The sequence below is a fragment of the Melospiza melodia genome, chromosome 1 (assembly GCF_035770615.1).
Source record: "Melospiza melodia melodia isolate bMelMel2 chromosome 1, bMelMel2.pri, whole genome shotgun sequence".
Lineage (NCBI taxonomy): Eukaryota > Metazoa > Chordata > Aves > Passeriformes > Passerellidae > Melospiza > Melospiza melodia.
In genome coordinates this window covers 139443840-139467097 of record NC_086194.1, presented here as the reverse complement: position 1 = coordinate 139467097, position 23258 = coordinate 139443840, and the positions used below count along the sequence as shown (strand labels likewise).

At 37.2% G+C, this 23258-nt stretch overlaps 1 protein-coding gene across 2 annotated transcripts in view; it reads left to right on the top strand.

The window, feature by feature from the left end:
• ARFGEF1 (ADP ribosylation factor guanine nucleotide exchange factor 1) overlaps positions 1–23258 on the top strand; it is an 85703-nt gene that overhangs the window by 25250 nt on the left and 37195 nt on the right. For both annotated transcript variants that reach the window (XM_063169865.1, XM_063169856.1), the window contains exons 2-10: positions 2457–2487; positions 6395–6551; positions 7569–7715; positions 14284–14463; positions 15065–15338; positions 15862–15975; positions 16618–16781; positions 17879–18012; positions 21464–21698. In XM_063169865.1, the coding sequence (XP_063025935.1) occupies positions 2457–2487; positions 6395–6551; positions 7569–7715; positions 14284–14463; positions 15065–15338; positions 15862–15975; positions 16618–16781; positions 17879–18012; positions 21464–21698 (1436 nt within the window). The remainder of the gene's footprint in view (positions 1–2456; positions 2488–6394; positions 6552–7568; positions 7716–14283; positions 14464–15064; positions 15339–15861; positions 15976–16617; positions 16782–17878; positions 18013–21463; positions 21699–23258) is intronic.

Sequence of the window (23258 nt, the reverse complement as noted above, 5' to 3'; positions counted from 1 at the left end):
CAGTACCATAGAGTAATCTGAGCTGTTTTTCACAGTAATTCTGTGTTTACATCACAAAAATACAGAGGAAGGTGTTGTCCTTCCCTACAGTTTTCATCCCCTGTTCTTGCATCTTACATTCTCTTTATTTCTTCTTTCCCAGAATGAATGGTAATTCTGAGATAATAAGCTTTTCTGGCTCTGAGATCCTCTCTGTTGCAGTTTTGGTTGTGTGTTTGGAGAGAGGGAGAGCAAATTAAGGAATGTTGTCAAGCCTGGCTTCATCTTTCTTTTCCAGCTAATTTTTAGTTCTGCAGGGATTACTTTTTCCCATTGAAAAGAATGCATCAGTAACTGTTCTGGTTCATCTGTCTTTAACAGATTAGTTACCTCACATGAGAATTGTTAGTTACCTTTATTATAATCTGGTTTTCTGGTGATAATGCTTCTTGAATTTTTGTATGCTTCCTACTGAATGTAGTTGATACGTGACCGTGAAATTGTGCTGTGATTAACTTGTGTTCTGAGAGCAGAGGCAGCAATCAGACAGTGAAAGAAATTAGATTTTCTCTATTCTCAAGGGTAAAAGTAAAGTTCAAGTTTGCTGTTTTACCTTGTTCATACTAATAGTATTATATCATGCTTCTCTGCAATTACAAATATTCTAGTCTTGTAAAAATAATTGATATCAGCCACTGTAAGAACCTTTCTTTTTATTTAACAGACGTTATAAAATCAGTGGTTTCACATGAATAGACTTAGGCAATGCTGCTTGAAATGGTAGTAATTTAATTAGAATGATACTTGTAAAAGCTTTTTACCTCTGGTCAGTTTTGTTGGAAACTGTAAACTTGGAAGTCATTCCGTTTTATCTGTTGGTTGATAATGTTGTTTGATGGACAGACTTCAGCATATCTCAGGGAGCAGAGTTCCTGGATGTGAATGCTAAGGTGGGAGGTAAAATAATGGAAGGTATGGAGATTCTGGAAGGGAGGAAGAGAGCTGCTTCTCCTTTCTGTTGGTCAGGAATTTGTCTCCAAGTGAGTAAAAGTCGTAATGTCGTAATCTGGGAGGAAGGTATACTTTACTGAAACATTGCAGACCATGAGTCTTATTATTGCTACTTACTGAGGAATGCTTAGTGCCTAGAATATAGAATTATTTTTATGTTTTGTCTAATCCTGGGTAGCCCAGATTTGATCAACTTCTGGAGTAGTTATTTCTGGGATGAACTAGTGACCTGCTAACCTCTCAGTGTAAATATGACCATCAGTCTTACCAGAAGTAAGATACAGATTTTAGGTGATGTGCATTCCATATGTTCAGTTCTCTGGATGTTGAGAAAGTGAGTTAGTAAACATATTTGCTACAAGTGATTTGTGATAAAATACCAAGCATGAGAGCCTGTGTTGGTAAGTGAGTCAGTATGACCATGTGAAATAGCAAACGAAGGACAGGAGGCAGACAAAGTGTGCTTTTGTTGCATGGGAGCTTGGTTAGAAAGATTAAGTTGTTGTGGTTTTTGTCAGAATCAATCCATGCCACTAGTTCAAGGCCTATACACAAAAATCAAAGTATAGTGTTTGGTTTAGTTGATTATGGCTTTGCATGTTTGAGCAGGACTTGATACTGGAATACATCTCCTGAGATTTCTTTAAAAACACAAACACACACATGCATTCATTCTTGATCCTGTACAGTTTATTTTAAGTATGTATTGCTTCAGCACTGGAAAGCCTAGGCTTTATGAAATTCCCTGTGATTTAAGCATGCAAAATGACTAGAGAATAGACAAGACTGGTCTTGACTCAAAGATGTTTCCTAAAATTAGATCCAGTAATTTAAAATTATTTTGAAAATGTATAGTTAAAAAATTGCTGAAAATGTTTGCAAACTATTCATCCTTCTGTTATATATTTTAAAATAATGTGAAATAGAGGTGCTACAGACTTTTTTCCTCTCCCTTAGTCATTACTGTGGTATCTCACACTGTTTAAAACCAGGGATGATAATTGGTCATTCAGATTTCATGTAAGAACTAGCAGTGGTGGATTGTTTGGTTGTGTTTCTGTATATTTATCAAGCAGTATATATTTTATATCCTTTATGGGTAAATTAATAGTTTGAATAATATTTGTGTTTTCCTTATTGTTTCTGTATACATCAGCTGTGAAAAGAGCTGGCCAATGTCTTCACAAAAGCATTCCAGGGACATTATTCTGGCATGGCTGCATGCAAATTTAAGCATCCAGTTTTTAATATAGATTTGCAAAGTAATTATGATACAGTTTGCAATCAGTGCAGGTGGAGAGTACAGGTACTTGTGAAACTGTAAACATGTATTTTCTGTTTTATAATAATCCTGGTTTAAAATGTTTGCCTAAATAGTTTTGCTATCCAGTAGTTTTCTGTTATTTAATTTTATAAATGTGCTTATGATGCCATTTCTATAACTGTGCCTTTGTTTCATTTTACAGAGGAAATAAAGGCTGAAACAGAAAAGCAAAGGTATGTGATAGTTCATTGTATTAAGTGATAGTGCTTTTAACATCTTAAACTGTGTACCATACTTATTCTGCATGGGGAGTATGGACTCTCTGAAAAACATTTTCAGTGTATTTTGGGTGGTTGTTGGTATCTGGAAATGTACAGATAGTGCTGCTTTATGTGTCTGGCTCTTCTGGTGCAGGGCACAGGACTTAGGAGAGGCAGCAGAAGGTGCTTAGAAGGGAGCAGGGTGGTACTCTCTGGCCACAAGGGAGCATAGGAAAGAGGGATCAGAGTTGGAAAAGGTCTTCGTGGATGGCACAGAAATTTATTTCAATGTATTGCTGGAAGAGCCTTGAAGTAGATTCAGAGAGGGAGGAAGAATGCAGGTAAAATACTTGGAGTGATCAGAGGGAGGAGGTTGGGGCGAGGAAGTGGGAATGAGCAGAGAAAAGTAATGTAACTGGCAAAGATAGTGTCTGGAAAGGACCTTGTTAGGGAATAGGTATAGATTTGTGAATGCAGTTCTTCTACAAGTGATGGTAAAACCAAAAATTGGCATTCGGCAGTCTTTTGCTGTCAGCAAACTTCTAACTGTTGCTGAGCTGTGGGATCTGTTATTGGCATTTTGTTACATGTTCCACAGGATTGTCTTCCTCATCCAGTGTTCCTAACTCTGAGTCAGGACTGTGAGGTGAAGACTGTTCATACCACTTGTTGAGAGAATTGGATCAGTGGGTGAAACTGAGGATGAAAATGTTCTTAGGCAGCTGGGTGCTGCTTGGGGATCTCTATTCTGCCCTGTAACTGGATTTCAGTGGTGGGCAAATCATTAAAACCTCAGAGTTGGATGCTAAGGATTTCTGCTTCATCTCCTGGATATTTGAGCAGAAATCTACAGTTTTGGTTTGGAAAATAGAATCACTTCCAGCAGTAATTAAGTCAGTGGGAACTTTGTTTAAGAAGCTTTAAAAGAAAACTTAATAAAATCAAATATGCTGAAAAATTTAGTCTTGCAGCTTATAAAATTGGGCTTGTAAAACTTAAAGGGTTCATCTGATTGAAATTGTGCTTTGCTTTCCCCCAGCAAAATGAAGTAAATACAATGAGCTCACAGTAAGATTGTAAAAATAAATTTCATATTTATATAGTGTTTAGAAAACATTGCATCCAGCACTACAAGATTGTCTCAGACAGAAAGTAATAATATGAATTTATAATAGGTTTTTCTTAGAGTGGTATAAATAAAGCAGAAGTCCACATTGTGAGGCATGATAAGAAAAAATGCTTTATGTTAAATATTCAGTGAGAGATATTTGTTCTGGGCACTGAATAAGGAAAAGTAATATCCAGTCCTGTAGTTAAATACCATGCTAAAACTAATGAGACCACAGAATTAAAATAATTTATACAAATGTGGTTGAGCCATTTCTGAACTTCCAGTGCATAATTTCTGCCCTATCAATATCTGAAGTTGGGATATTTTTGGGAGTAGAATTTGTATGTCTTATCTTCCTATAGCCATTTTCTAAATAGATTTTGGTTTCTTTGGTGCTGTCTTTATTTTGACAGTAACCTTTTGCTACTGTGAAGGCTTTGCTGGTCTTGGAAATTGTGAATGGACTTCTCTATTCTTACTGTAGAGTCAATTTGTTTAGGTGCAGTAGAAAATACTGTTTTTCTAGGCCCTAGAATAGAGAGACTTCATAGTTTATTAAATTATTTTCAGGATCTTACTTCTGTAATTGAGATTCAAATGTCCTAATTAGGTATTTCTAATGATGAGTGTTTAAATTTTTCCAGTCCCTGTTCAAGGTAATTGATCTCAGTTAACCTAGAATGAACTGAAGAGTAGATAATTTCCACTTTCCAGAAATTTTGCATGGAAAACAGCTCCTTTTGTTCTGCTATTTATTTTTTAAACAGAACTGGTATTTGGTAGTGGGGTGCAGGGGAAGGGAATAAAAAAGCATAAGCTGATTTATGTAACCATTACACAGCAAATGCTGCCAAAATAAATTTCCAAATCCATTCTTTGATACATACCTTAGCCTTTCTCTATGGCTAATACATAAATACCAGCATATTTCATAATTCCCATGCTTTGTAGCTGCCTTGGGGGAAGAAGGTGTTGGGAATCGTTGCTGGGTTAAGAAGCAATTCACTGATATTAAGAAGTGCTTTTGAGTTTCTCTTCTCCTGTCTCTGCTATCCCCTTCCCTTGCATTACCAGCAGTGTGAAGAGCTTACTGAGTTGCTTTTCCAGAGACAAATGTGCATCATCTTCCATATTTAATATCTTGCCCATTTTAAAATAGCTTTCAATTCAGAGAATAGGAGATGCTCCAGGCTAATGTAGCAGCTTGCTGTGGCATGGGTTCTTCTTTTTTGGAATCTCACCATGGCCTGCTCCTTGTTTTGAACAATTCTGGGTTTATTTCCAGAGTGGTCTTTTTAACTTAATTTTAATGGTTTCAATGGGCATAATCACCCAATGAGGTACAGTCTTGTCATAAGACACAAGCAACAGATAACTGCCCTTTCATTCCTCAGAGTAAAGCTTTTATAGGGACTATCAGAGAGATTCAGGAACATAGAAGAATCATGTACTTCCTCTGCAGCTTATCTGATTGTGGTGTTGTTCAAAAGAGCTCTGCTTCCAGCAGAAAAATACAGAGCAGTAAATAAAGTTATGCATCCAACAAAACAAAAACCCAAAACAACTCTGGCCTTCTTCAGAGGTTTCTTTTTTTTCTTTCAGGAAAAAAATGTGTAGGGATAAATTCTTAAACCTTCAAAAGAGATGTAGCCAGTAAAAAGTAGCATTTTAATACTAATTACTCACTCTTAAGTCTTGAATTTGGGTGCCCTTTTTAAGCAACCTAAACAAGATCTGTTTGAATGTGGTGACAGATACAATCTGAAGGACAATCCAGCCTGCTCCTTGAAAAGCTGAAACTAATTTGTATTGATTAGTTTAAGGCCCACTCTATAATGTGTGGGACTGCAGTCATGCTGTGGATTTATAATGAACTCTTAGCAGTCCATTCTTCTACTTTGGGAACATGAAATTGAGTGCATTCCTTGAAGCATCTGTTTTAATTAGCAACGTGCATGCTGTATTTCAATGCAGTTGTTCTACCAAGATCTATTTGAATTACTGCAAGAATTCTGTGTCTTCACTACAGAATATGACACTTTGCACTTTTTTTAATACTGCTTTTCAAGCCAGTGTTGTTTACCTTTTATCTAAAGGTACCTGTGAGTGCATAAAAAAGGGTTGGGAATGCTTTATATAAAGGTGATGAGTTATTCTATGAAATGAAAAATCTAAATATCTTGCTTTAAGCCAAAGCAGAACTGCATTGATGCACTCAAATTAGTGAAAAATGACCCATTCCTAATTATCCTTCTGTGACATTAATGATCGTGACCTTTCTAAAGGTGCTGTAATCAATGAAACTTCAACAGCTCAGAATTTTCTTGCTTTTGTACAGTTAGTATTTTCAGATAATTTACCCAAGTGAGATATGTTGGTAACCACTTGACTGTTAAATTAAGTGATGTTACCTGAAGCAGAGATTGAGATGAAGGTTCTGCTCATTTTGTTCTGTTAGTTTGTTGCTTTTGCCAGTCTAGGGAGGGGAGGGAGTCCTTTGGTATTTGAGAGGAAGCAAGTCTTTCTGCTTCCATACCAGCAGGTACCACTGGATAGCCCCTTAGTGGGCAAGTGGGTCAATTTGCCTGGTCCACGAAGGAGCCATGAAGTATAAAAGGTGTTAAGAATACTTCATGGATTACTATTGTTAGAAGTTTGTCTTTCCTAATGTTAATTTTTTTGATATTTTATTTCATTCATAAACATTGTGGTGGTGAGAACAATTTGTGTGATCACTTTACAGTATTCTAATACAGTCATTCTGTTTAGTCCCCCTCATGGAGAAGCAAAGTCTGGTTCAAGCACTCTTCCACCTGTGAAATCAAAGACAAGCTTCATTGAAGCGGACAAATACTTCCTACCATTTGAATTGGCATGCCAGTCCAAGTGCCCCAGGATTGTCAGTACATCTCTAGATTGTTTACAGGTCTGTATGAAGAGGAGTTTTTACTATCAACTGTAAAATCCTGATGCTTTGGAGGGGGAGTAGTTATATGAAATAAATAATGTCATGGGGTTTTTATTATTTTACTTTACAGAATGTGTTTCTCACAAAAGATGAATGTATGCCTGATTTATTATGTAGTGTATGTGTGTTTTTCTTTGTGTGTTTTACCAGGGTTTCCTGGTTGGGTTATTATGTACAGCAACCTATTTTCATGTGTTTAAATGTGTGTTGAGCGAACACAGCAGGTATAGCATTAGAAATTCATTTTATACTATTTATAATTGCAGTAAAATATTTACAATTTGAGATGTCTAGTCTCTCAAAACTCTCGAGGTCCCTATAATGTTTTCAGAAGAAATTCTACAACATTGTGTTTAGCCATTCACTCCTCCAGAGCAGCCCAACAGTGAACTCAGTTTACAGTCACAGGCACATGTGTGCCTGGCCTGCTCTTGTACCATGATGCTACTCTGTGTAGCATGGGGATTTACAAGTACTCTTGTGCCTAAAGTGTTCAGAAGAGGATTTTACTAATTTTGTAGTTAATTTCACTTCTAACTATTGAAGACCTAGGGAAAGCAAAGGATACTAGAAAACCATCAGAAGAAACTCTAAAAAGTAGAACACCAGCTAGTAGCTCAAATAGAGAGTGTTTGCAGATGGTTTATCTGGTATAAAAAGCATTTTCATATTGACTATATATAAAGACTTCTGTGATGTGAGTTAATTTTTGGAATCCTGTTTGGTTTAGAACATTAACTGCTGAACAAAACTTTAAACTTGCTGACAAACTTTGTATAGTAGTTGCTGACTGAAAATTGAATAAATCTGGAGGATATATAAAAAATCCTTGATGTTTATGATACATGGGGTAAAAGGTGCTGTTTTATTTATTCTGTGCAAGTTAGAACTATCAAGTGAATTTATTTATTATAACAAAAAGCTGGCTTACTTTTTTAAAGCTCTTATTTACATGAGTTTTTTTCCTCTCTCCAGAAACTTATAGCATATGGGCACTTGACAGGGAATGCTCCAGACAGTACAGCTCCAGGAAAAAAACTAATTGATAGAATTATCGAGACAATATGTGGCTGTTTTCAAGGCCCTCAAACAGACGAAGGGGTTCAGCTACAAATAATAAAGGTAACATGTTTAATACTTCCTGTATTTATAGTGGTGGCAGCAGGAAGACATTCTTGACCTCAGAGTTCAAAACCAGAAGTGCTTAATTTGTAAATGTCGTGGTAGTGTTAAAATATTTTCTTTATCCTGTTTCTTGGAGATGGAAACTCCCTATTCTTTGCCCTTCCCCTAATTTCTTCCACTGCATTTTGGGTGAACTCATGGTTGTGGCCTCAAGTCTAGTACATAGACCACTGGGTGAAATTCATTCACAGCAGACCTGTGGAGCCTCTAATTGTGAGGAATTACTGTCAAACAATCCTGCACTCCCAGTGGGAGAAACGGTAATTAAGCAGCAGATTTTAAAATCCATTTTGGAATTTGTTGATGAAATGCAATTAGACCTGGCAGTTGGACATTACCATGGTAGCTTTGTACTGCTGTGTCATACACTTTTGCTTGAAGGAGGTCCAGGGTTTGTTTCCACAGCTTATATAAATGTTGCATGTGGAGTTTGTACAAAAGTTTCTGGGGAACCTATTTCTGATTGCAGCCATTAATTATGGGTGTTTGTTTCAGGAAATTACTATGCCAAGTACTAGAATTTGGCTGCTTAGTGGAAATGCTGTACCCTGTTCCTGTAACAGCAGTCTTTAAATAACTGTGATGGTGAACAGGAGTGAAGAATACATTTGAAGTTAGTTAAGCAAAATTGAGTATTTGTTACCTCATAATCTTGTGTATATGTATCCTGAGGCATTGACGTTTCTTGCAGATTGTACTTACTTGTATTAATGCAAAGAATGTACTTTGTTCTTCTCCTTTTCATAGCTCAAACCTTCCCTGTTCTTTTTTGCACTCCACTTCTGCAGATAGTTGTTACAAATGTTGGTTCATGCTGCTGTTTTCTAGATTTGTTGTGTTGTTTTGCTCATGTCTTTAAGATGTTTTCCATCCTGCAAAGGGAAGTTTTTATTGATTTAAACTTTCAGTGGCTGAAACTATTATAACTCTCTCGCATTGTAATACTGTCTGTTTGAATGCTTTCTTATTCCAATCCTCCCTGCCTGAAGGGGCTTTAAGAGCTAATATTCCTTTCGTTCAGGAGAAAATTTGAGAAAGTCAGTTCTTCAACAATTGCAAAGTGCATGAAGTGTGTACACTCTTTTAGTGCCTTAATTTCTTTTACTGTTTTCGTGTAGCTAATTGCCATGTTAGAGTAACCGGGAAAGTTGAGAGTGCTGTTTTGACTTTGACTCCATCTTTGTCCAATACACAGAACACCATAAAAAGCTTGACAATTTTAAATAACCTTGGCAAAGACCAGAACTTTTGACTTTGAAAGAATAATGAAACTTCTAAGTCAGTCATACTCTCTTAGGCCTCCTAACACTTCAATTCGGAGATGAATGTGGACCCTGCTTCTCCAGTATGATTTGAAGGATGATCTTCTTAGACTCTTCTGTGGTTCTGGTGGTTAGTATGTTGTCTGAAGAATCTTAATTCCATCAGGGGGATAGAAGGCAGACCTGGATTTCCTGCTTTTTTGTGCTGGTGTTCCCAGGCTGTTACCCTCAACATAAGCAGCACTCCCACAGGGCAGCTGCTTCATCAACACCACAGTGAAAGCTGAGAACTTTGATCACTTGGACGCCTTCCTCTCTGGAGGGTTGTCTTGGTTCTGCATGCAGGATGGGCGGCCCTTGGGTAGCGTGCTGCCCTCACTCTGGGATCTGGGAGCCATCATGGGGCAAGAGCCAACAGGCACTGCAGGTTTCCTGCTTGCTGGGTGCCTTTCCGGGGTGGAGTCATCTTCAGCCAGTTCCCAACTGCCAGAGCACTCAGACATTCTGAAAAGACCTTTCTGCTGACTACCAAGGAAATAATCTTCTTGCTGACACAGAGAAGTGCATTTTGTCTTTTTTTAGCTATCTAAGCTTTAGAGTCATGTCCTGCAACAAGAGACACCAGTTTAACTTTTCTGCTCCTATCGCTCACGTGTTCTCTTCTCTGCTGTGATGCTCTTGTTCTTCATCTACAGACTCTGTGATGAACCAGAATGGGAAATTTGCCTTTTCCTTCATTTACCTTGTAGTTTAGTTTGACTGGGGTGTAATTCTGATGTGAAGCCACTCAACTTTCTTGTATAGTTGTTGTGGTGGGGATTGTAGTGGCAGAAATAATGCAAGTAATTAGTCTGCTCATGCAATTAAAAGAGGTTTATTCAAATTGTGTGAAATAACATCCCTTGATTGAATCTTTCTGCCTCCAGGCTTGCTTTCCTAAGGCTGTTGTGGCATTTGTGGTGTGTGAGTGCAGACTTGCACTGACAGTTGCAGAGGTCTTGAAGTTCTGTTTATGTGTCTTCTGGCCTTTTGGTGCCTGCAGAACTAAAACTATGGCAAAACTCTTTTTCTTTTTTTTTTTTAAATCTGTAAAGAATGAATAAGGATGAGGAGGCAGTATTTAACATGATATCAACTGTTTACACTCGTGTTTTCTTTCCTTGGCTTGCCATATGGAAAGTGTATATTATATAGGTACTTTTACAGCTTAACTTACGTTTGTGTGTGCTTGATGGCTGCAGTCTGAAAAGTTGAATGTTATTTAGTGACTTTTTTTAGCATCACTTAAAAATTATACATCTATGCAGACTATTTGATTTAAGGAGCTTTGGCTTAAAGAGTTCAGTTTCCTGTGTTTTTCAAAAGTCGATCCATGCTAACGCATTATTCTGTGATAAGTAAGTGTGTGGACTGCAAGTTAACTTAAAAAAAATTTGAAAATAACTCTGTAGACCCTCTCAAAGGAAACAGAATTATGTGATTCTAGCAGCTAATTCACACTAGAGAGAGGAGCTAGGGCTACTGTGTTTTATGTGCTGTTCCAAGTACTCAGGAGTTTCCAAGCAACTGAATTACGAAATCAAGACAAAGTAAGCCCGTGCTGATCAGATGACAGCTATACTGTGTCATAAATCTTCCAAAGATAAGGTGATCAGAGTTGGCTGAGAGGAAGAAAAAAACTGACCCTGAGTTGAAAATTTTTCTCCTGGTTGTAGTCACATTATTTTGCTGTAACTGTGCTGTTCTTATAGAATATTCAGTGTGAGAGGAATCAAAAGTTTAGAGTTATAGATGGATGCTGGATGTTTTTAGTAGAAGATTATTGTTAATTTAGTTTACTTTTAAAATTACATTTGTTTTGCCTCACAAAGCAGGATACTTCCTGAACTGTTCTAATCCATTTGTTTTAAATAATAGAAAATTCACTTGGCAAATGTGCTTCAGGCTAAAAGAAAAAATACTGTGTGTGTCACACAAATATATGATAATCTGTAACTCAGGAAGTTATCCTGGGGATTTTTCTCCTTTCCCAAAGCCATCTAATGGTTGTTTATAAAAATTAATAAGCTTTATTTATAGTAAGTAGGTGGCAGCACAGAACTGTAAGTTCTTTCCCAAACACAGAACAGTAAGTATGAAGGACTGGAGGGAAAGCATAAGGAAACAAACTCACAATCAGAATCGTCGCCAGTAGTTTCAGGGCAAAGAGGGCTTGTTGGCTGTTGGTATTTTTGCAAGTTTTGTGACAAAGAAAGCTTCCTTGGAAGGACCTGAAGGAGAATGAGGCGGCTCTAACCTTTCACAAAGGTTTCCTTCTGTTTCTAAAGGGCAGCAAAGGGGAGGAGTAAATAAAGTAGGCTTTTTTTCCCTTTCGTTTACTTATTAGCTCACAGTGAGGATACTGTGGGAGCAGATGAGCTGTCTGACCAGAAGGAGTGGGAACTCAATTGCAAAAAGCCTTGAAGAGCAAAATTTTACATGGTAGAAAAGAACAACATAATGCTATGACTCCATAGGAGTAGCTTGCTGTTCTCACCTCTGCAGAGAGCCATTTGTCTGTCCAGGCTTTGCTCCCAGACTTTTCCCTTACCCCATCCCTTGTCCTAGCAAGCATTTAATACTCTGCATGTACTGAAGCCACTTTCAAAACAAACAAAACCCCAAAACTAAACACCAGAGAACCGCCTGAGGGTGCTTTTTGTTTTCTGTGATTTTACTTGTATTGATGAGTTGCTGTTAAAATAGTACAGGTGGCTTCATGCTCTGTACCTGTTGCAAAGTAAGAGTAAGAGTGTGGCTGGGAGGAAGGCAGAGCTTTTGTTACTCCATCTCTCAAGGACCTGTGTTTTGTAGCAGTTTTGGATTTTGAGTAATCCTGCTTTTCTGGGAGCTAAGGTAATTGTCTTCTACTCATCTGTCACCCCTCTCTTCTTCCTTGTGTTGGACATAGTGGTTGCTTGGTCACAGAGTAAGGGGGAGTAACTTGAAGAAAAGTACTAAAATGAGAAAGGAAGGGTTTATTTTTCTAACATGTGAGTTCACAAGGGTTTCAGAGGAGCAATACTGCCACTTTTCATAACGTGTGGTTTCTCAGAGTTAGCTGTCATGCCATTGTGATAATGATACACTCTTCTATGATAGAGAATCAAGTGATGTTGTCTAGGGCATATCATCAAATTGAGCCCTAAATGGAAACTGTCAAGAGGGAAGGATGTTCAGAAAGTGATTGTAAAATTCTTTCTGTCTTGCGTTTGTTTTCATATTTCTACTGGTCTGGCATACTAACAGAAGAGAAATGTGAAATTAGAATAACTAATAGCCTGAGAATGACTCTAAATTGTAAGGAAGATGGAAGATATTAGCAAAAGATCAAAGCTAAAAATGCTTATCAGTTTGCAAATGTGCATGGTAGTTATTAAGATTCGTATCTAGTGCCTGGGAAGGAAAGAAACCCAAAGAAGTGACTATCAAGAGCTCTGTAAACTCTTGGTAGTTTGATATCTGCAGGGAGATGCCCTGTAGAAACCCTGATTCCTCAGGCTGCACAGAAAATATTATTCAGTGAATTTGGATTAAGATATTAAAGGAGGTATGTCTCAGTGTGTGTTTGAAGCATTTCTTTGCTTCCACACCTCTAATCAGGGGGTGTGAAAAGAACCAGGCTCTGCTATTCATAACAAGCATACTGAAAAAAAGTTAGTAAATTGAAGCTGTTAAGCAATTAAAACAAAAGAGCATATAATCTATCTGTAGCCTTGTCACCTTTCTCTAATAGCTGGCTCCACTTTCTATTATTAAAAGTTGGGTGAAAAAACATCATAAGATTTCGCTGAACTGAGGTGGAAGTTAAAATTGACTTTTCAAATATCAGCTTCTTACTCATCCATATATAAGAAGGAGACAGAAGATAACACAAAGATGACATTAACTTTATGAATGACATCACCAGAACCAGAGATGGAGACTGGAGCCCCCTGCACCTTTCATTAGTGTCCCTAGTGCTAGGCTGCAAGAGACCTTGTCTTCCAAGTGAGGAGCTGTAGGTAGTTCCTAAACTGTATTATTGAGTATGTGTGTGTACATGTATCAGTGATATAATTTGTAACTGAGTGAAAGAAATATTAACTAATCTAAATATGTACTGTGTTGGGTCCAGATGGTAGTGGTTTGGAAAAAATAGCTGTTCAGCTGGTTTTTAAGAGTGACTGATGTTACTTTTTAAGGGGTTTGAGTGAGAGATGGGTACTATTTCTCCACTTCTTGGTGCCTTGTGCGTTTTGAAGTTCTGACAATGTCAGTAAGAGATGCGAGGTGTGGTTTGACGAGTAAATTATCCAACCTGAAATAACTTTTTTAACTGTGACAAATTTTAAAAAATAGGAGCTTTCCAGTGCTTTCAGCTCTTTCTTTCTTACCCCAAACATCCCATTGAATGGTAACCGTCAAAGTTTTTAATGTTCAAAATTCCCTCATTCCTTCTGCTGGATTACAGTGATGAATACAAACTGTTGCAAACCAGGCTCTCCCCCTTCCACTCTCCTACACACATCCCTGACAATGTTTTCAAACCCTATCCTCAGATTTTATCTGCCTCTATTTCTGCCCTTTAATCCAGCCTGCCTCTGCCTCACATAAAGCTAATTTGTTCCTTACCTCTGTGTTATCTGATCTTCCACAGGCTAATGTGTTTTTATTTTTTTAAAGAGAGGCAGATATTACCAGGATCAGGAAGAAATAAGCAAATTTCTGCAGAGGGGCCAACACAATTTTCTGGCATCTACCAAAAAGAGCTTGTTGTAAAAGGCAGTTGTCTGAGCATAGCTGTCGAACCTCATACTCAATTTTTGGTCATAACATTTACATTTATTTCTAAAACAACTTTTGGACCCTTTGGCTTCCCTTCCAGGCTTTAATGGGTAGCCTGTTCCTGTTTTGTGTTTAGAAAATTTGAGGATGACTTCTATTAGCTACCTCTCTGATGGTTCCTTTGGTTGCTTCATGCTGTTACGTGCTATGAAACATGTAATACTTTGATATGTTGATGAAAAACACTCAGTTTAATATAACTGGTATGATTTTCCAATATAGGTACAAGAGTATGTGGGAAAACATAATTAAATTGTATTCAAAATATTTATTTATATATATTTTAGAAGTAGTCCAGTTTTGATATTTATTAATTTGTAAACTTTTTGACTGATAAATGTTTTGACTGGTAAATGTATATATGTGTGTTTATTTAGGCTTTGCTCACTGCAGTAACATCTCAACACATAGAAATCCACGAAGGAACAGTACTACAGGCTGTAAGAACATGTTACAATATCTACCTAGCAAGCAAAAATCTTATCAATCAAACTACAGCCAAGGCCACTCTAACACAAATGCTGAATGTCATTTTTGCACGTATGGAAAATCAAGCAGTGAGTATCTCAGTGCCTTTATTTAGAAACTACTTCTTGAAAGCAAACCAGCTTGAGACATTTGTCTCATCACTATTAAGGCTTTTTGGCTTTTCTAACTTGGGTACTTTGAGGAGAAAAAAGAATCTGGTATCTGATACTTTTCTTCTTGTGTTTTGGCCTCTGAAATAGGTGGAAAATATGAAGTTTGGGGTGGGGGTGGTGTACAGAAGTCACAGAAATTCTTCCCTTTCTGGGGATTCCAGAACAAGGGACCACAAAAAAGAGTTTGCCTTGATGTTTTTCCAAGCACACCTTCTTTATTGTCACATCTACTCCCTGAGCTTCCTAATAGGGCAGGCAGACAACTCTTGGCTCTGTAGTGTGGTTGTCCCTTCTTTGATAGTGAAGGTATGAACTACATGCATAGTCAGGAAGCATCCCTCTTGCAATGGATTATCCCATGATACTGAAGTTATTTATAATTAAACAAAGATGCATTTTCTTAAACTGCTACTGTGTAAGCAGAGACAATAGATATCTCTTCTCTATAAAATAATGCATATATCTTATTGTTTTATTTTGATAGTGAATTTCTTCTGTGTTTGCAATGCTTTTGTAGCTTCAGGAAGCCAAACAGATGGAAAAGGAAAGACACAGACAGCAACACCATCTCCAACAGTCTCCAGTAAGCCATCATGAGCCTGAATCACCTCATTTGAGACATATTCCAGCACAGGCTGATCAGCTGTCCAAAGACCATGAGAGAGAGCTTGACCACAGCACAAACGATGTGGACAAAAGCCTTCAAGAAGATATTGAGGCAGAAAATGGATCTGACATTTCTAGTGCTGAAAATGAACAGACAGAAGCTGACCAAGCCACAGCAGCAGAAAGTAATCAGTGTGTATTTCTGTTTCATGGAGGGAGGGAAAAGGTCTGTAAAAACAAAGGCTTGAGGACTGTCTTTTTTTTCTATCCCAAATCTGGAGTAATGCAGGCATAAGTTTTCAGATAGTTGAGTAATGCAAAATGCCCATTTGTCCTTGTTACCACTGTCCTTCAAGAGCATACTCAAGTCCTGCACTCTGTAGGTCTGAATCAAAAATTACTTTTTGCTTCTGTGTAATATTGTGAAAGTTTTTGAGAGCATCTCAGAACCCTCAAGTTTTCCATGTTTTAATGTATATGAAGATACAAAATTGATGTGTTTTGTTGGCACAGGCCTGTAGATTAATTGCCATTTACAGTGGCAAATAATTGACATTTCAGGTTAACCACTGGAGTTCTTGCATTCTGCAAACACCTATTTTTGAAGCATCCAAACATTTATTCTGAAATATTAAGTGCAAGCAAAGTACCATCTTAATCTCAGAGTTTCTCATTAATCCTTGTTTGTGTTTGTTTTTCTTTTTAAAGATCTTTCTAAAGCTGATGGAGGAACTTACGATGGTGAAAGCAATGAGTGTGAAGAGAAGGCACAAGAAATTGTAGAAAGTATTGTGCAGGAAATGGTCAACATAGTAGTTGGAGGTATTATATTAATATCTATCAAGTCAATAGCAACTGCAGTCTGCTTCTTGACCTTAAGAATTATTTTACCACTTTCAAATATTTAACTAAAATTTATCATAATTTAAATATGACTTGCATGCTGAAGAAGACAGTTCTGCTGTCAGACTTCAGCAGTGCATTATTTAACAGTAAAATGGACAGGATTTCATACATGGATTTACACTTGATATTGGAGAATTAATGATCTTTTAAAATACAAATTCTTGGTGGTTTTTTGGTTTTGTTTTTAATTATTATTTTACTTTGTTTCTGTATGAACACTCTTCAGAAATGGGTCCCTCTCTCCAGTAGCAGTGTCTCACTGTACTTTTCAGTTCATTGTAAATTGTTTATCAGACTAATGGGTGATGCCCCATACCAATCCTTCTTGGACACTTGGTAGAGTGGTGACCCTGACAAGTTTAGTTATAATTGAATTTCTTACTGTAATTTTCATTATTTGAAATTAAGAATATTTGCAATTTTTATAGTTCTGTAGTGCCATGTAAATTCTGTCTTGAACTCCTCCTTATGATTTTTTTCGTATTTAAATGTTGGCTTTAAAAGCTATTTTTAATCTCATATAATGCTTGTTAATTATTTTTGCATCTTTTCTGATAGATGTGGAAGGGACTGCAGGTGGTGATGGCACAACTGTATCATTAGAGGATGGCAGTGACAGTGAAAACATTCAGGCAAATGGAATTCCAGGAACTCCAATTTCTGTTGCTTATACACCATCTTTACCCGATGACAGATTATCTGTCTCTTCCAATGATACTCAGGTACAAGCAGATATAATTGGGAAATACTGAAAAAAACTATTAAGTTTTAAATGTTGCCCAATGCTTGTGCAGAGTGATTAGTATAATTCCATAAAATAGGTTACTGAGATGAATTTCAAGAATTAAGTCATCTTGCTTTACTTCAATGCATTACTTAAATGAAACTTTTTGGAATAAATTTTGCATGTGATGTCTTTTTTATCCCAGCATGTTTTTCGTTGTCCCATGGAGTTACTGTTCAAGAAATCTCATTTTCCTGTTTTGTGAAGTGCTTCTGAGAAACTGTGAAACTAGTATTCAATATACATAGTGAAACATACTGCCAATTATACACATGCCTGTGTAATTTTAGTGTGCTCTTTTCAAACAAGAAATAGAAATTTCAAGCTGATGGCATGATCTTAATGCAGTGATTTCAGATTAAGAGTTTCATGTCTGAGAGGATTTGATTTTCATTAACAAAATAGGTGTGAAAATATACTCCCTCTCTTGTATGAGATATGTGTACACTTGTCAGCTGACCAAGAATATTTGCTGTCAGAGTGTACTGAGTAATTAGGTTTGAGAATAATCATTTTAAAGTTCAAAAAGTTACAGTCATGTAGCCTTACAAATAGAAGACTTAACATTAAACATGTTACCTATGTATGGAACAATAATACAGAATTGCAAGAAATTAGTAATAGGGGTGTTTATTGTACCATAGACATTTATCAAATGTATCTGGCAGCAGACAGGTAACTATTCATAATCTATTAAAATGTCTGGTGTTTGGGTCTTTTTAAACTAGTTTAAACTATCTACTGAAAGAGCCTGGCAGCAATTCACTGCAAATTACCCTACTTAAACTTGACCTACCTAATTTCATGATGCTCTTTAATTAATTCTGACTTCTTACTGAGTAGGACATTTTCAGGAGTGATTTTTATTTCAGTTGGACTGTAGAATGTTTCTGTTTTTTGATCTTGAGACCATACAGCTAAAGTGAGTTGGTTATAATTGTATAATATATTAACCTTTTATTGCTCAGAGGTGGGGATTTCCCTGCATGCCCTGCTAATGCAAAATGGTATACTGAAATATGTTAACTTCCTTAGGAATCTGGAAATTCTTCAGGACCTACCCCTGGTGCTAAGTTTTCCCACATTTTACAAAAGGATGCCTTCCTTGTATTCAGGTCACTGTGTAAACTATCCATGAAGCCCCTATCAGATGGACCACCAGATCCAAAGTAAGTAGAATTTAAAAGTTTTTCTAATGAATCTAACAATAAAAATAAATTATATAAATATTTTTGTGAGTCCTGTTAACGAGAAACTAACAGTATGGTGAAAAGAACGTAGAAGCTTTGGAAAAGTACTTTATGTTTTAATGCATCTTTTGTATACTTGTTCAGAAGTTTCTTAACACCTGTCCTTTTATAAGTAGAACATGTTCTTCCTAGTTGCTGTTCATAAAGCTTTGAAAAGAGTTTGTATAGAAGATTATCAGGTATTTCTGGTCTTGCTCACACTACTCTGCTTTTGGTACCTTCTAGGTTTGTAACCATTGCTGGTTGTGCCCCAGAATTTATTTTATCTCTTGCATAGTGCTCTCCATCCAAAATATAGGTCTGTGCTGACCACTGGGAAGAAAATTAACTCTACCCCAGCTGAAACCAGCACATTTGTGTATCCAGTACACATCCTCAGCTCTACTTAATATCAACTCCTCACCTGGAGCTGATAACTGGTTATGATAAATTCATGAAGAAGTGTTTCATGCTTTTGTTCAGGTCGGACACTTCTGTCAGCCTACTTAATCAAAACACAAATGTTTGATAGCAAAGATTTTATTTGGCTGTTTTGTTCTGACTGAAGATACCATGTCTTCAGTTTCATTTATAGAACTGTTGGTTTTAAAGCAGATACAGAATCTCCTCTATAGATGGGTGCCAGTATTAAATTCTGAGTGTCAGCAGAAAGGTTTGCTTTCTGATCTTGGATTTATATGCATATAATTTATATACATTTGATCTACACATTAGGAACAGTTGCTGATAATTTTCAAGAGGAGTGCTTTTTTGTTCTAAGGAGTGTTAAGAGCTCAAATTGAAACTATAATATGATTTCAAATGACAGTGAAAGGCCTGGTATTCTTCAAATTAAAATCAGCTTTACTGTTCTGAGTCTAGCTTTTAAAGGAGGTAACTTTAAGACAGTTTAGTTACATCAGTGATGTGGATTTAATAAGTTGAAAAGATATGATGTAGTCAAAAGGGTTTGAAGATTTAATCTAGGAACTTCTTAAAATCATCTAGCAATGTACTTTGAAAAGTCAGGACATTAGAGAATGAAGACTGGAGCATGAGGATTTTTCCTCACTATTGCTGAGAATTGTCTTCCAGGAAATGCCTTGAAAATCCTGTGGTTTTAGTTAGTACTCTTGAGTCTAAAGCAGCCCATTTATTAAAGGTTTTAGTGGATTAACTGCCTTGCAAGAGAAGTAATAGCTATTGAGGCACTTGGAGAATCTCATCTGAATCCATGGAGTCCTTGACATTCCTATTAGGACTGGCAAAACTCTTCATACAAAAACAAATTGGAGAAAAAGGCATTTAAGGCAACCGAAATTCACTGCAAATACATTTGAAGATATGCCATATTTGGAGAAGTGCCTAGAATTTATCAATGGTTCTGAGGCATTGTTGGCTTTTGAACTATTACAAACATGCTGTAATTGGAAGTGGAGGCATAGGATATCTGTGGCATTTCAAGAGTCTTATCTGCCTCTTAAAAAATCTTACTTTCAATGAAATTTGTTACGAAGTCTGTAATGAAACTATTTTTAGATTTTAGGTAACTGAACTTGAAGCTTTAGCTTAAAATCACAAGTCTGGGACTTAAGATCAGCATTTTGCTTTCTGGGAACCTGGTTAATGTCTTTGTTTTCTTTTTTTCTGGAATAAAATAAGATAGGTGTGAAATGCAGCTCAAAAGTTTGCTTGCTGGTTTTTGTTTTTACCTTAAACCTGTTCTAAGTTAAGTGGGCTTTACACATCATACAAAATTTGTAAGGTCAGCGTGTCCAGGATTTCAGGTGGGAGCTGTCACTTGCTGGAAGTAGGCAATATTTAATAATTTACTTATGACTGAAATTCTCTTCATATTTAAAATCTTATATTCCATAGCAAAGTATAATCTGGTCATGTGCTATCTGCACATCTGGTACCATATGATACAAAACCAAGCCTTTTGCATCAAAATAGATTGTTATGGCAGTGTCCATGCAGTGCCAGCATCAAGTATTTCTTGAAGAATTCTTACAGAGAGCAGTTTTGGATTGACTTTGACCTGTAGCCCATTAGGAGAAATATGAGTGACAAGTTCCTCACTCAATTTGACTGGCTCTTTTCTTCACAAAAGCATCTTCAGAAGAAAAGTCTGCTGATGGAATTATATTTTGAGTTTGAAATGTTTGCAGATTGATTTCCCTATCTGACTTTGTTGGGCAGAAATCATTGAGTTTATTTATTTGCAACATACTTGATACTAATTGGCTTTTTTTGTTTTAGCTAGACTGGAATTACTTTTTTTTTTTATTTTTTAATTAAGCTTTTATATTTGCAATATATAGCAAATATCCAGCTACTCTGTGTGTCACAGATTGACTTGAAGCACTCCGTACTGTGTCTGGGCTGTACTGCATGAAAAGTTTCCTGTCATTGTTCCCTGTGTTTCATAACTGTCCTCTGTCAGGGGTAGCTGTTTAATGAAAGCTGGGGACTGGCCTGTTGGAAAGCCAATTGTGTCTGTACCCACTCTTCAGAAGAGACAGAGCCTTTTTTTGAAATGATCAGGAGTGGGAAGGAGCATCAGGAGTCTCGGGAGAGAATGGTTTCACCTGGAATGTTATTTATTGCATTGGATTACAATAGGTGCAGATTTCCTTTATGCTTTTTTCATGTGGTTTCAGAGGTTTTTGGCTGTTTTGTTGTGTTTGTTGTTGTGGGATTTGTAGAGCAGAAATAGTAGCCCTGTTTCTGACATGAATTCTAGTTTACACGAGTCTGTAAGAATGGTATTGTGGAGTACTTGGCAACACTGCCCTTGCCTGACTTGGTGATGCCATGCTTCAGAGAGGCACATTTTGTGTTTTACCTGCTCTCAGAGTGGGATGGGCCCAGTGACTGAGAAGTGCTGTATTTGAGCAAAGAGATGTCAGTGTTGGCAGGAAGTATTGTGTTTATAGTCCTTCAACTCTCTTTCCATGCTGGTGGAAATAGGGGAGGAGAAGGAATTTCCACCTTTTACTACAGGGTTTGGCAGATGGGCTGGATTTTAGATGGGATCTTCCAAAGCTGTGTTTACAGGAAAGAATGGTCCTTCATCCTCTGGCTAAAAGGGCAGCATTGCCTCTTGGTCCTGCTGTTCTGTGGTGCAGAAGAGAGAGTGGTTCAATATAATTTTTCCTTTTCTGGAAAAGGTCTTGCTTGCATTCTTGGTTGAAAAATGAACAATTTAACAAAAAACGACCAAACATCTTTTTATGACCCTTTCTGCAACTGGTTGTGTCAAATTTGAGTTTCTCTCATTAACATTCCACTTGCAAAATCAGTGTGGTTTGTACTGACTTTTTAAGAGAATGTTTTTTTATTTTTTATGTCTTACACTGGGCTGATGTGCTGTGTTGTTTTCTTCTAGATCTCATGAACTGCGATCAAAGATTCTTTCATTGCAGTTGCTTCTGTCCATTCTGCAAAATGCAGGACCAGTCTTCAGGACAAATGAGATGTTCATTAATGCTATAAAGCAGTACCTCTGTGTTGCACTGTCAAAAAATGGAGTCTCATCAGTTCCAGAAGTTTTTGAACTTTCACTTTCCATATTTCTTACCCTCCTGTCAAACTTTAAGACTCATCTAAAGATGCAGATTGAGGTATGTTACATTAATTTATAATTAAATGTGTGGGAGGTGTTAAGTGAACATATGTTTATATTTGTGTAGCTTGGTGTTGCTTAAATAAATTTGTTTTCCTTTGTGACTCACAGCTTTTGTGTAAGACTTGTCAGATTTTCCTTATTTTGAAGTTTTCTGTTGGGTGTGGCATGGTACTATTGCAGAGTGTTGCTGAAACTCAGAATTGAGTAGGTTTGTGGCTAAGTTCGACCAATGTTCAATATTGTGATTAAGAAAGCTTAGCCCAGCACTGCATATTATAAATTTGGAAAATGAAAACACTGAGGAAAAGACTGTGTAATATATGGTTTTGCAAAAGATCTTTGGAATAAAATCTAAGGCCATGAAGAGCATTGTGGATTTTCTTTGCAATCCCTTGAACAGATTTCTTTCTCTGGGCAAGTCCCAGCTATTCCATCATTGTAGCCACTTCCCTTTGCTTATCAGGGCCTCTGTCAATATATGTCCTGAATAAGATCTCATTTCCTCTAAATGTGTGCACACAGTTTAACTCCTTGGACTATAGATGGAGAGAAGTCCATATTCTTTGCAGTAAATTCTGAGTCCTGCTAGGCATTGTGGATTTTCAGTAGATCAGTTCTAAGTATAGGGCAAAGAAATATGTATCCCCATAGAGGCCATTCCCTTAAGAGTCAGACTCAATGATTGTTGCAGATCCCACCCAGTTCGAAATATTCTGTAATTATGTATGTGGAGGGTTTGTTCTTGAGATCAGCTCTTTGTGCATGAGGTACAAGCAGCTCCTCAAAACAACTCTGTTCGACCACAGGGTATCCTCTTGTGGTGTCACATGTGTTAAAGAACTTAATTCTGTGCTGAATAAAGCAGTGCTCTGTGCAGTGTGTCCCTGCTGTTTATTTTAGTAATTTTTTGTCTGGAGATTCAGGTGTGAATACTGAAGCTGACAGATTGCCCCATCCATGTGGAGCTTAAGTATGTGAAGAGATGCTTGGAAATGTTGATAAATCTTGCTGTTACAAGGACCTTGAATTCAGGGAATTCACTTCATCTGTGAATGTCATTGGATAAGTTGATGTGTTACGGCAGCTTTGGAGGAAGGACCTCGTTTTGACAGTAGCATGTCAGAAAAGTATTGTGCTGAGATCACTTACCAGGTTATTTTGAGACTTCTGTGGGGGAAAACCAGTAAGATTTACAATGTATGGTTGAGCATAGATTGGATAGAAATGATTGAATGTGCTTTGAAAATATGATGCATTTTGAAAAGCTTCAAGGCCAGCTGTGTGCTCAGCAAGACTGTGGTGTGTGTGCAGGGCTTGGCACATCAGACAGACTGGGTGGAGCTGTTCTCAGTCCCACAGCCTGCCTGCCAGAAAGTGTTGGACTTGCTGTGTTCAGAGAGCTTACAAGTCAGCATGTAGGCGGAGAACACACAGCAGTCAGCTTTCCTGACAGAAATTTGATAGGTTTCCATCACTGCCAGCCTTTCACAAATCCCTAACAGAAAATGAAGACATAGGAGGCAAACTGGTTATAGGATGCTCTGCACTAATGTAG